Here is a 13,296-nt window from a genome sequence, read left to right as displayed (position 1 = left end):
ATATAGCTACGCTCCTGGTAACGACGCCAGAAAAAGGTCTTGATAACCCACAAGTATAGGGGATCGCAACAGTTTTCGAGGGTAGAGTATTCAACCCAAATTTATAGATTCGACACAAGGGGAGCCAAAGAACATTTCAAAGGTATTAGTAGCTGAGTTGTCAATTCAACCACACCTGGAGATTAATTATCTACATCAACGTGATCAGTAGCAAAGTAATATGATAGTTTTGATAATAGTACCAGAAGCAATGGTAACAGTAATAGCGATAACAATAGTTTTGTAACAAGTGCAACAGTAACAATAGCAGTAGTAACTTAGCAAGAACAATATAAGATAAATTCGTAGGCATTGGATCGGTGACTTGTTGGATGATATTCATCATGAGACAGTTATAACCTAGGGCGATACGACACTAGCTTCAGTTCATCAATATAATGTGGGCATTTATTCCGTAAATAGTCATACGTGCTTATGGAAAGAACTTGCATGACATCTTTTGTCCTACCCTCCCGTGGTAGCGGGGTCCATACAGAAACTAAGCGATATTTAGGCGTCCTTTTAATAGAGAACCGAAACAAAGCATTAACACACGATGAATACGTGAACTCCTCAAACGACGGTCATCACCGGGAGTGGTCCTGACTATTGTCACTCCGGAGTTGTCGGATCATAACACGTAGTAGGTGACTATAACTTGCAAGATCGGATCTAGAACATGGATATAATGGTGATAACATAAATGGTTCAGATCTGAAATCATGGCACTCGGGCCCAAAGTGACAAGCATTAAGCATGGCAAAGTCATAGCAATATCAATCTTAGAACATAGTGGATACTAGGGATCAGGCCATAACAAAACTAACTCTATTACATGATGAATCTCATCCAACTCATCACCGACCAGCGAGCCTAAGAAGGAATTACCCACTCCCGGTGGGGAGCATCATGGAATTGGCGATGGAGAAGGGTTGGTGATGACGAAGAACAAAGATCCCCCTCTCCGGAGCCCCAAACGGACTCCAGATATGGCCTCCCGATGAAGAACGGGAGGTGACGGCGGCTCCGTCTCGTGGATCGCGATAATTCTTTCTCCCTGATTTTTTTCTGGAAAAATAGGATTTTATAGCGTCGGTTTCAGGGTCTATGGGGCCACCAGGTGGGGACAACCCACCTGGGTGCGCCAGGAGGGGGCACGCCCTGGTGGGTTGTGCCCACCCAGGTGCCCCCTTCCGGTGTATCTTGGCTCCAGAAATTCTTATTTATTGTATAACAAATCCTCACAAAATTTTGTTCCACTTCGAGAACTTTTATTTCTGCACAAAAACAACACCATGGTAGTTCTGCTGAAAACAACGTCAGTCTGAGGTTAGTTTCATTCAAATCATGCCAATTAGAGTCCAAAACAAGAGGAAAAGCGTTAGAAAAAGTAGATACGTTGGAGACATATCAGTAGCCAATGCCTGCTCGTCGTTAGCGGCGCGGTGGCCGGCGATGCCTCCTTGCAATGGCGAGTTTAAGATTGCCGCAATGATGCAACATCCACAGGATGCCAGCCACCGTTGTGGCTCCTCCCATCATTCGTCCTCTCAATATCAGATGTTGTGCCTGCACGTCCCCATCTCCGACACGACAAGGACTCATGTAGAGAAGAGGAGTGTTGCCTCCCATCGCCAGCAGTTGCATGTTGGGATGGCCAAACCCCTGGCATCTCGCGGGAGAGAGATTGCACGCCTCCGATAGCGGTTATCTGCTCATCATCACCGCACGCTGCCACCACCACCGCCAAGCCACCGCCACCATGAACCCACTTCACCTCCACCCCGGACAACGCGAGTGGAGAAAGCTCCTCGACGGGAATGTGGGAGATAGTGTGGTCAACAGGGACGGAGAGGTGGGAAAACGGGAAAGTGGATGGCATAGGGAAGAGAGAACCCGAGCGGGTGAGGATGACCCGTTCGCTGTGTTTGATTTATGGTTAACCCTAACCCTAAACCCATGTTTGATTTCTGCGTGAAAGAGATAGCTACACTGACGTGTCGACCAAACCACAATAAGATTCGTGTTGTTGGATCACACGGCCAGAAGGGCGTTCACCAGGAAGTTGCAAAAATCTGATGTGTGACAGATAGCATTTTCCTTTATCATTTCCACTTTTTAGGGAAATGCCTTCATGGCTAGCTTTAGTAATTTAGGCCACACTTACATCATCTACTAACAAAAGAGAAATAAAATAAGGAGGGGAGTCCAACCACACAAACGGCAGATCATCCCGCCCTTGTTGTGCTAGAACATGAGCTATAGAATTTGATTCTCTATTACAATGCTCAATAGATACCTTTTTGAAGTCCTTCAACAAGCTTCTGCATTCATCAAGTATCCGTGCTGCAATCATGAAATGTCCAGTATTATATTTGATAGCTTCAACCATCACTAGATTGTCCATCTGTACGAAAATAAAATTGCACCCAATAGATTGAGCTAGTTTCAGTCCTTTAACCAGGTCATCCTATTCAGCCAAGACAATATCTGCAACATGTTCGAGTTTTGATATGGATGCTACCACAAACATGCATCCACTGTCCCTTATGATCGCACCACACGAGCCTGAATGCCCATCTTCAGAATAAAAGACGTCTACATTTATTAAGGCTAAATATCCCGATAAAGACTTCCTCCAATGTTTCGTTTAATAAATCTTGGCCACGAAGTTCTTCCCGTCGAAAATAGTTTTCCAAAAGGAAAGGTCAAGAGAATATAAGAAATTCATCCCTAATAAGACCCTAACACGCGCAACCCCCTCGATTTAGGCCGATCGATCAAAGCCATCACACGACGCCACCCGCAAACACAAACTTGACTTGGAAGGCCGGAGCGAGAGGAGACTACCCCACGAGGAGGACTCCACCCTAGTCACAGATCGTAATGATGGAGGAGCCGCCGGTGCCCCTTGCTCACGCGGCGGCTCCGATCGACGAAGGCACTCCGGCCACGATTGCGACCGCAGCAGGAACAGCAAGGCGCGCGGGGCGATCCCGCGATCGCCGCAAGCGCCGGAGGATCGCCGAGGAGAGCGGCGGCTGGGCGTCGCTCCCCGGCGACCTGGTCCGCCTCATCGCCGACTCATAGGATTAGCCGGGAAGATAAGTTCGATGGTAAATTTGTTTCTAGTGGTCCACAACGACCAACAGATCGCTGCAAACCCAACCTAGAAGATCCTTTTAGAAGCCCCAAATAAGCCGCTGGACAATCTCCGCAAGTCCTCGAAGGTTGAAGGATTCCAATTCACTTGCAGCCAATAACGAATACAACGCCACATGAAATTAGCCAAAGAGCACTGAAAGAAGATATGGTCGGTGTTTTCGATGGTCCCACATAAGGCGCATCTATCAGAGCCCGGACCGTTCCTTTTCCGAATTTGATCAGCCGCGGGAAGCTTCCCACGAAAAGCTTGCCACATGAAAATTTTGATCTCAGGAGGGATACTGGCACTCCAAATGCATTTGAACTTGGACGTAGGGGCGCCAGAAATAAGTTTAGCATAGACAGACTTAATCGAGAAGCGACCATAAGAGGAATGGGGCCAGACAACCGAGTCCTCTTCCTCCGAGAGCAAGGGGAAGCAAGCAGTAAGGCAATGCCAATCTTCCAACTCCGCAGGAGAAAGCGTCCTGCGAAGGTCTAGGTCCCAGTTATTTAGAGAGGGCTCGAAGATAGAGATCTCTGGATTAGAACTGTGAGAAAATAAGATCGGGAATGCCACCCCGAGGGTGGTGTCCCCGCACCACCAGTCTAACCAAAAGCGAGTAGACTTACCATTTCTAACTAAAAGCTTGACCAAGGATTGAAAAATCAGACGAACTTTAACGAGCTGACGTCAAAACTGGGAGCCATCAGTGGACGAAGCAAACATGGGCTCGAGGCCGGGAAGTACTTAGCCTTGAGAATGGTTAGCCAAAGGGGGCGCTCCACGGAAGACATGATTTTCCACCACCACTTTAAAATGAGGCACTTATTCATGACAGCCGTTAATGATACCTAGCCCTCCCGGGTTTTTGGGTCGACAGATGTATTTCCATTTCACCATCCTGCATTTGCGTTTATTATCAGACGAATTCCAGTAAAAGGCACCCCTATGCTTATCAAAGCCAGCGTGGGTCCCTCTAGAGAGTAGGTAAAACCCATCAAGAACATGGGGAGGGAAGACAGACAAGCGTTGGTAAGGGCAACCTTGCCCGCTTGGGAATTATATCGGCCTCTCCACGGCAAGACCCGATTGCCCACCTTAGTGACAGCCGGAGCAAAGTCTTTAGCCAGCAGCTTGTGGGGAGAGATCGGAAGGCCAAAATATTTGGAAGGAAAGGAGCCTAGGGATCAGTTAAGGAGGTAAGCAACTCTTTGGTCCTCAACGACCGAGACCCCAGTAACAATGACTTCACTCTTAGCGAAATTAATTTTAAGACCAGAGAGAGCTTCGAAGCAGAGGAGCAGGAATTTCAGATGGGTTATGCTAGCCTCATTTAGTTCAACCATAATGATAGTATCATCCACATATTGTAAGTGTGATATGCCATTAGGGATAAGGTGAGAGCTAATAGGAGTGATGTGGCCAGCTGCAACAGCCCGAGTCAAAATATGAGAGAGGGCATCCGCAACAAAGTTGAAGAGAAGGGAAAAGGCCGGGTCACCCTGTCTCAGGCCCCTGCCGTTGGCGAAGAAGTGACTAATATTTCCATTGACCGAAACAGCAGTGTGGCCACCCGTGATCAACTGCATAAGCCTGTGCACAACCGCACCATCAAAGCCCTTGGCTAGAAGCACTTGTCGGAGGAACTTCCAACAAACCTAGTCATACGCTTTTTCAAAGTCAAGTATAAGAATCACCGCTTTGGAGCCCCGGACGCATCAGTCAAATGGGCATACGTGCAGCCGTCGATCGAGTAGACGGTTTCCTTCCCGAGTTCTCTTTGTGCATCGTGGCCTCTAAGATCTCTTTGCACCCTTCGTCGCCGCCGGAGTACAGGGCGCTCAGTGCTTCTCCTCTAGCGATTGAATCCATGGCTGCTTCACACACTGATCAAGGCTTCTGGCATGAATTCGGAGGTACGATTACTAGTATATACAGTAACAACAATAACCTACTGTACTAGATCTCCAGATTGATCGCACATTAAATTTGTTTAGATACGGATGTACATAACACTAAAACATGTCTAAACGCATTTGTATCTAGACAAATTTAAAAGAACTAATTTGAAACGGACGGAGTAGAAATTTAGTTTTTTTATATTGCCAAACAAATGTTGTTGCCATACGTTTGTATCAATGCTAGTTTTGAGATTATATTCTTGTGATGTGTCTTCTAAGTGTTTACTATTTTTCTCGCCCTCCCCCCCCCCCCCCCCCCCCCCCCCCCCGCCTCCTCATGCCTTAATCCTAGCTCCGTCCCTGACTCCCCTTAATAGTAGAGCTTGCTCTCTACAAGGACACACAGAACACGTTTGAAAGCAAAACTATGTTATCTTCCCAGCTTTTAAACTTGGAAATTCTTCAAAAATACACCTTGGGACATGGGTGCAAATGTGCTCGAACTGCAAAAATAATAACTAAAAATGTTTAAAAAATGTGAAACTTTGTTGGAACAAGCATTGTCTAGTGTATCACTCACGTGCAAAGTTTCGCGACAAAATGACTTTTGTGGTATTCTGAACGAGTAAAACAAAACCGACACTATATTAAGCTTACTATTCATACATACAGTTTGTAGTTGCAATTTTACCCTTTTTGCCAACAATACAAGGATGTCATTTTGTCACGAAACTTTACACATGGGTGATACACTAGACAATGCTTGTTCCTACAGAGTTTTACATTTTTTTTCTACTTTTTCTTTACTTGTTGTTTGGTTAATCGGTGCGCCTACACCAGGTTCCAAAAATACACACCGGGAAGCTTTCCTGCTAAATGCTAATCATGCATGGTTGGAACAATCTGAATTTCTCATATATCATTGGTACCGATGGAAGGTGCTAGGCCTCGTGTGTCGCCACTCTTGTATGGCGGCGCGGAGTGCGTGGTTGGGCATGAGCTCGTCGGTGGGAAGCTTGAGGTTGGTCATCGGCGACGTGTCGTGTCCGCTCCCGAGCCACTCCTTCATCGCCTCCGCCTCGTAGGTGAACCCGTCGCCGGCGATCTGCGGATCCCTCATCACCTCCTGCCAACGCACATCAGTTAATCATCACTGCGCATCATTTCGGAGAGCCGCGCGCAGGTAAATGATCGAATGACGAATGCACATGTGCATACCTTGAGTATCGGGCAGAGGAAGTAGGACGGAGCGCCGCCGCTGTGGAACGCCGTCGACGCCGAGAGCGACGACCACGTCCTCCCAGGCGTGGCGTCCGTCGCGGCCTCCAGCACGCTCAGCGCCTCATCCAGAAGCTCGGCCGGGCGGCGTGGTCCTCCGGTTTCGACCGCGTCGCAGCATTTCAGCCCGAGGAGCGCGACCTCCGTGGCGCGCTCCATCGGCCACCCTCCGGCACTCGCGTCCACCACCTCGTGCCAGGGCGTGCTCCCGTCGGCGGCCTTCTGCGCCGCCTTCTTCGCCGCGAACGCCGGCATGCCCGTGACCAGGCGGAGGAGGACCACGCCCAGCGCATGCACGTCGCACTGCGGGGTCAGGTCCCCCGTCACCAGGTACCGCGGCTCCACGTACGCCAGCGCCACGCCGCTGGGGAGGTGTGGAGGCACCAACAGACCAGTCATGCCGAGGCCGGCGAGCTTGCTGGAGGAGCACCGCCCGTCCTCCAGGAGTATATTCAGTGGCCGGACGTCGCCATGCACTGTTGCCGTCGAGTGGAGGTAGGCCAGGGCGGAGCAGGTTCGGTACGCGATGCCGCACCGTGCGTGCCACGGCAGTGGCGGCGCCTCTCCTCCAAGACGGTCCTCCAAGCTCCCGCCCGGCACGAGCTCGTGCACCACGGCGCGCGCCCCCGGGCACGCGCCGACGAGCGCGACGATGTTTGGGTGCCTCGCCCTAGCGATGGCGTCCACTGCACGACCGAACCGCGGCTCGTCGACGGCGACGTCGGGGCAGATCATCTTGACGGCGACGCTCATGCCGCGGAGGCTCCCTCTGTACACGCGGCCGCGGCTGCCGGCACGGGCGCCTCCTATCACGGCAGACTCGTCGAAACGATCGGTCGCCTCCTCCAGCTCCGACAAACCAAGCCGCAAGAAACTCACACTTTGATCACCATCGTCCACCGCAGGCATGGATTCTTCGTCAGCCGCAGGCCCTTCTCCTCGGCGCTCCCGCCTGAGCGCGTCGAGTACGGAGCACGACTCCGACATCCTGACATCGAGCTCGCTCATCACTCGCCCTGAGTCGGTGATCTGGAGCTCGAACTCGGCGCTCCGGTCATCAACCTCCCGTATCTTCGCGAGAATGGCGTCGAGCTCCCGCGTTTCCTGCTCCATGGCCGCGCGCTCCCTCGCCAGACTCTCCTCCATCTCCTTCCGGCGTCTCGCCTCGCCATGGTAGGAGCTCTCCGCGTCCCTCGTCTGCACCCAATCAAAATCAAAGCGATCGGACTCGTTGATCGAAGCAAAGCGATCTCATCTGTTGTACTCCTATTCAGAAACTTACCATCATGGACGCATCGGCCAGATCCCGGTCGGCCTTCTGCCGCCGTCGAGTCTCTTCGTACGCCTCGTGCCTGAGGCTCCCGGCCTCCATAATCGCGTCTTTGAGCTTCTCGTACAAAGCATCTTCCATGTCACCAGCCTCCTCCTGATAAAACCATCATGCAAGAATATTTTATACCAAGCCGACACGATCACACGACCGTAGCGCATGGATGAAAAATTGAAAATGCACGATCCTATCATAGTTAAATTTCACCACATTGTTGTTCAGATAAAAAAATTATCATCGTTTGAAATGCCTGCTGCACATACCGAACCATCGTGCGAAGGCGTCGGCGGGTCTTCTTCCACATCTTGCAGTGACTGCACGACAGCCGACGACGCACCTTCAGCAGCTCCCTCATGTCCGAAATCCATGGCATTGTCGCTGTCGTCCCTGCTCGGAGTCCGTGGGAGCGACGCCGCCATCATCGGATCGGGCGAGTCGTGGTGCATACCCAACAGCTCGCCGTCACCGTCGCCGTGGAGCGTCAGGCGTGGCGGCGACGACTTGGATCTCGAGTAGTCGGAAGCGACCGATCTGGGACTGGTGCTAGCCGTGGATGGCTCTCCTATGTTCAGCCCCTCGCTGACCTCCCTGAGTAAACGCCAGATAAATGGCATTAACGACATGAATGTGGCAGTTACTTTACTAACTATACTTTCTACTATCAACACTTCTACACATAAGTTGTCTGATTTATAAATTTTGTTAAGTCGATTTTCTACTGTTGATCCTTTGTCAAGATCTGTGCTATTTGTTTCCTTCTTCTTAGGCTGATTTTAACTTGTGCCTGTGTGAGGTAATTCGATTTGTTCTTAAGTTCATTTTTTTGACTTGCCCCTATTTAAGGTAAGTCTTTCTTTCTTCTTAGGTTGAATTTTGTTTTTTAGCAACCTTAGGCTGAATTTTGTACTTGCCCCTCTTTGCGATAAGTCGATTTTCCTATTGGGCTTGAAGCCCGTCATACATTGGCCTTTTTTTAATGTGCCTTTGCTTTTTTAAAATAATATCAATTGGTTTTTCATTTTTAAACATGAGTTTTTTGACATGTTGGATGAGTGAAAATGTATACAAGCAAGTACTATACAGTATGTGTGTAAATCTAGCGTGAAAATTGCATTATTATATGCTTATTATTTTCATATTAAAAAAATGCAATTTTCAGCGCAAAGTTGTGTGCAAGATTTTATAAGTTTTGTTTTCTTTTTTCTTCAAGGGTAATACCAATGTCATTAATTTATCCTTTCTTAGAAAACTTTATTATGTTGATTTTGTTTCAGTTTTTATTTCATTTTCTTTCTTATTTAACTGTAGTAAAAATGCCAATAATTCATTCCTTTTTACTATACTTTTTTGCGAAATTACACTATTATATATTTATTCTTGCATGTTATAAAAAATATAACTTCCATGTAAATTATGTGCAAATTTCGTCATTTTTTATTTTCATATCTTTCTTCCAAAAGTGAAATACCAATGCCACTAATTAATTCTTTCTTAGAAACTTAGTTATTTTGATTTTTTATTGTATGTTTTTTCTTTCTCACGGGTAATACCAATGTCACTAACTCATTCCTTCTTACAAAACTTCTTTTTGCGAAAAATTTACTATTATATGCTTGTTACCGCATGTGATAAAAAACAAAAAATCTATGTAAAATGTGCACAAATTTTGTCATTATTTGTTTTAATTTTTATTCTTTATTTTCTAAAGCATAATACCAGTACCAGTGATTATTATTTTATTAGAAAATTTATTATTTGATTTTATGTTAGTTTTATTCCATTTTAAAAGTAAAATACCAATGCCAGTTCTTTCTTAGGAAACTTCTTGTTGCCAAAAAAAATCACTATTATATGCTCATTCTTTATATTATCAAAAACACAATTTCTGTGTAAATATTGTCATTAGTTATTTCATTTTATTCTTCTTAGAGGTTAATACCGGTGCCACTAATTTATTCTTTCTTAAAAAACTTCACTATTTTTTATTTTCTTTTAGTTTTTATTTTGTTTCTTCGTTTAGTAAAATACACATATTATAGGCCTGACTGTGCCTTTGATTATCATCCTCATGTGAAGATTAATTGAACTCTAACTTTGTATATATACGCAGACCTCGTACAGTCGTACCATAGTTAAGTTCCATCAGATTGATCATTCTAAACTTACACATAGAAGAAATATCTATGAACAACACTTTTGTGTAGTTTACGAGATCTACTCAACAAATTTTGAATACTATAGCTAGCTAGATTATGCTGTGAGGCGAGGAGGACGTAGGTTTGCCTTGTATTAAAACCCAGTCGAAGATTTTTGTGGTATTACTGTTCTTGGTCTCCTTCTGTTACTCGGTCCTCTGTATGTGAAACAGTTTCTTCTAGGCAATGTCTATACTGAAACAGTGAACCGAAAGGCGTCAAGATGTTCAGACATATATATGTACCTAGTGCAGATGAGGTTTCCTTTGCAGACGAACCAGATCCTGCAGGAGGGGTTGGCCTTCCGCTGCACTGTCACTGCCTTCTTAGACTTCGGCGCCCGCAACTTCCTAGCAACGACACACACCATATCCATCACAATCACAATCACAAAAGTATCTTCTATCACGCCATATCTGGCTAGAAAATATTAGTAACTTGTATCGATCATCTCTACATCCGCGCGCGCACACACCGACACTAGAGGCGGCAGAAATGCTGAATCCATCGTGCTAGGTACGTACTCCCACCGTTTCGAATTACTCATTGCAGACTAGATACATCCGTTTCTGCGACGAGTAATTTGGAACGGAGGGAGTACATACTATGAACCTACCGCAGGACCAAGAGAGTGGTAGGTAGGCGGGTACCTGGTGTATCCCCGGTCAGCGGCGGCGCCCATGACGAGCTCGGCAACGCCATGGTCGTCGACGAGCTGGACCAGGCCCCTCGCGGCGTCGTCCCCGGACACGATGACCTTGCGCGCGTGGACCTGCTCCGATCGAACGCGACCGTTCAGCTCAGCGTCTCGGCGGTGGTGGGGATCAAAATGAGGATCGCCTGATCATGAGAGGAAACGAAGGGAGGGAGGAGGGGTTGGTGTGGACGAACGAACCCGTTGACTTGCGCAGATGTCGATGAGGACGTCGAGGGCGTTGGTGGCCCTCTCCTCCTCCAGCTTGCTGTACGCGGCCACCTCGTGCTCCGCAAGTTGGCTCACTGGGACCCACGCCCCCACTGCAATCAAACAAGCGGCAAGGTCGTCGTCAGCCCGTACGTGCGCCCGGCGATGCCACACACGAGATTCCTCGTCGACGCACAAAAAGTGTAAGAACCAAAAAGGTACTGTGCTTACAAAGTGACATCTTAGAAATGGACATGACAGAAAAATTAACCTCCCAAAGACGCTGTACTACGTGTAATTTTGCAGTGCAGGGAGCTTTGGTTGGAGCTCGAGCGCGTTAACCTTGGCGGAAGGAAGAGTAATATAGAAGTATTTTCAGAGCAGAGGTAAACAAGTAGTGGTAGTACGCTTACTCATGTTGATGCGGTGCGGCGGGCGGTGGACGTGGGCGAGGACGAGGCGGTGGCGGCTCCGGGGGAAGTTGGCCAGCACCCACCGCAGGTTCGCCCTCCATTCCTTCCCGGCCTCCTTCCCCACCGCGCAGTACACTTGCACCTCCGCCGCGGCCGCTCCCCCTCCGCGCTCCTCCTCCCCGTCTTCTTCCTCGCCGCTGCGACCAGCGCCGCCTGCATCCGCCATATATACAGATCCTCCTTCCTTCCGAACTACAGCTATATAGCTGCCTGATCGGTGGATGAGCTGCTCACTTCATCGATCGTCTTTCTCTTGATCTCCCCGCCCAGCGAGCTCGGCACGCGGTGATACGGATACGACCGTGGGAGAGAGGAACACCGAGGTAGGCTAGTTTCTACGGCTTCCTGGAGTGCGACGGGTGGTAGTTACTTGCCGCCTGCACCTAAAAGCCAAAGGTAGCTGCGGGAGGAAGAGGAGACAAGAGAGACAAGGACAGCACCGATCAGAAGCAGTTGGAAGACGGTCGCGTCTCTGGCAAGCGGGCCCGCGTGGAGGGATATTCCCGGTACCTTTATCTCGGGGCTAGCTAAGCTAGCTGGACTCTGGATGGATGGATCATGTTGACCAGACCTGCTCCTCACGAGCAACCGGCCACACTGCTTAGGTTTGAACAAGTGAACTCGTCTCGCATTCATTTCAAACTGTGCAACAACAACCAAACGTCGGTACACCGTACACAATCCACATGTATCTCCAAGTTTTGCCAAGGAAATCATGCATCGAATACACCACATACATCTTGGGTTCGGAACACATGAACTCCAAATACATCATGCGATCGAGAACGAAACGCTGGGGCAGAGCACATATGGATGGATGGGAAATTAGCATGGCAATGTCATGGCGCGTCATGAACCCCGTTGACTATTCATCAGTACAAGGGATATGCTACGAACCTAATATGAATATGCTCCGACTTGCCTCATATACTAAACATCGAAGCCGAGGCAATTAAGGCCCCTGCACCTAATCAGACCTTCTTAATGACATGTGTCCCTGCATGATCGATACATGAGCAAGGACCTCCAGAAGGGTAATCCAGTTTTCAAACCGTAGCGCTTAATGATGCTCACATCGGACGAAGTTAAGGGGGTGTTTATTTTCAGGGACTTTTTTATGTAGGGATTAGAAAAAGCCTCTCTTAGAGACTTTTTTATCAAACGGGAGCGACTTTTTAAGGACTAAACTAGGCATTTGAGACTAAATGAAGAAGACTCTTAAGAAGAGTCTTTTTGGAACTTTTTGAACTTTTCCAACAATGCCCCTCCATGCACCCATTGGCCCGCCACCCCATGGTGTTGTTTGATTGTTATTTTTCTATATACTAGGGACAACATGATCATTTAATAACCTCTAGGAAGGGACTAGAGACTTCTTAGTCTCTGGAAACAAACAGGGAGGGATTTTTTAGGGACTAGAGACTTTTTAGTTGGGACTAGAAAAAGTCCTAAGACTAGAGAACCAAACACCACCTAAGTACCACTCCATCTAGAAGCAAACTAAACTAATAAGCTAAGGTTAGTTGCCAGGACACCAACATTCCTTAGGAAAAATCTATAGTAGCTCTGATGCCAGCGATGACGTGTCTCATAGAATTGAGGAAATTGCACAAACCACCTACTATTGGTGCTAGTTTTGCACAAAACACTCACTTTACAGGTTTCTTGCACAAAACACCACATTTTTTAGGTAATTTGTTGCAGCTAGGTCTAATCAATCATTTGGGTGCGTTGACATGATTCCTGACAAGTGGGGTCAGTTTGTAAGTGCATCCGTGACAAGAAAAAACAGCCACATCAGCAGCCAACTAGAACTATCAATATCTCACAATTCTTGCTCAATTGAGCTGATTTTTTTCTAGAATATTAGTGAGTGCACACATGATTTATTGGTTTGTTTTGCATTTTACAAAAATGTTAAATTTGAACAAAAATATTAAACGAGTCAACTAACATTGCAAAATCGCCTAGTATTTGGATGCTAAAACCTCATGGCGATAATATTTTGGTGTGTGCGACTTGATGATG

General features: G+C 47.5%; 1 protein-coding gene across 1 annotated transcript; it reads right to left on the bottom strand.

Annotated features, from left to right (window-relative positions):
• Window positions 1–5,714: 5,714 nt before the first annotated feature.
• On the bottom strand, window positions 5,715–11,619 carry LOC123107024 (U-box domain-containing protein 33). Its single transcript, XM_044529033.1, has 8 exons — window positions 11,209–11,619; window positions 10,787–10,908; window positions 10,542–10,663; window positions 10,137–10,241; window positions 7,960–8,284; window positions 7,649–7,792; window positions 6,307–7,563; window positions 5,715–6,214 (listed from the first exon to the last, which is right to left on the bottom strand). Exons 1-8 carry the CDS (start codon window positions 11,432–11,434, stop codon window positions 6,008–6,010), a joined length of 2,508 nt encoding a protein of 835 aa, XP_044384968.1. The 5' UTR covers window positions 11,435–11,619; the 3' UTR covers window positions 5,715–6,007.
• Window positions 11,620–13,296: the final 1,677 nt, after the last annotated feature.

Source organism: Triticum aestivum, chromosome 5A, assembly GCF_018294505.1.
Source record: "Triticum aestivum cultivar Chinese Spring chromosome 5A, IWGSC CS RefSeq v2.1, whole genome shotgun sequence".
NCBI classification, from domain to species: Eukaryota; Viridiplantae; Streptophyta; class Magnoliopsida; order Poales; family Poaceae; genus Triticum; species Triticum aestivum.
This window is presented reverse-complemented; position numbering and strand designations above follow the sequence as displayed.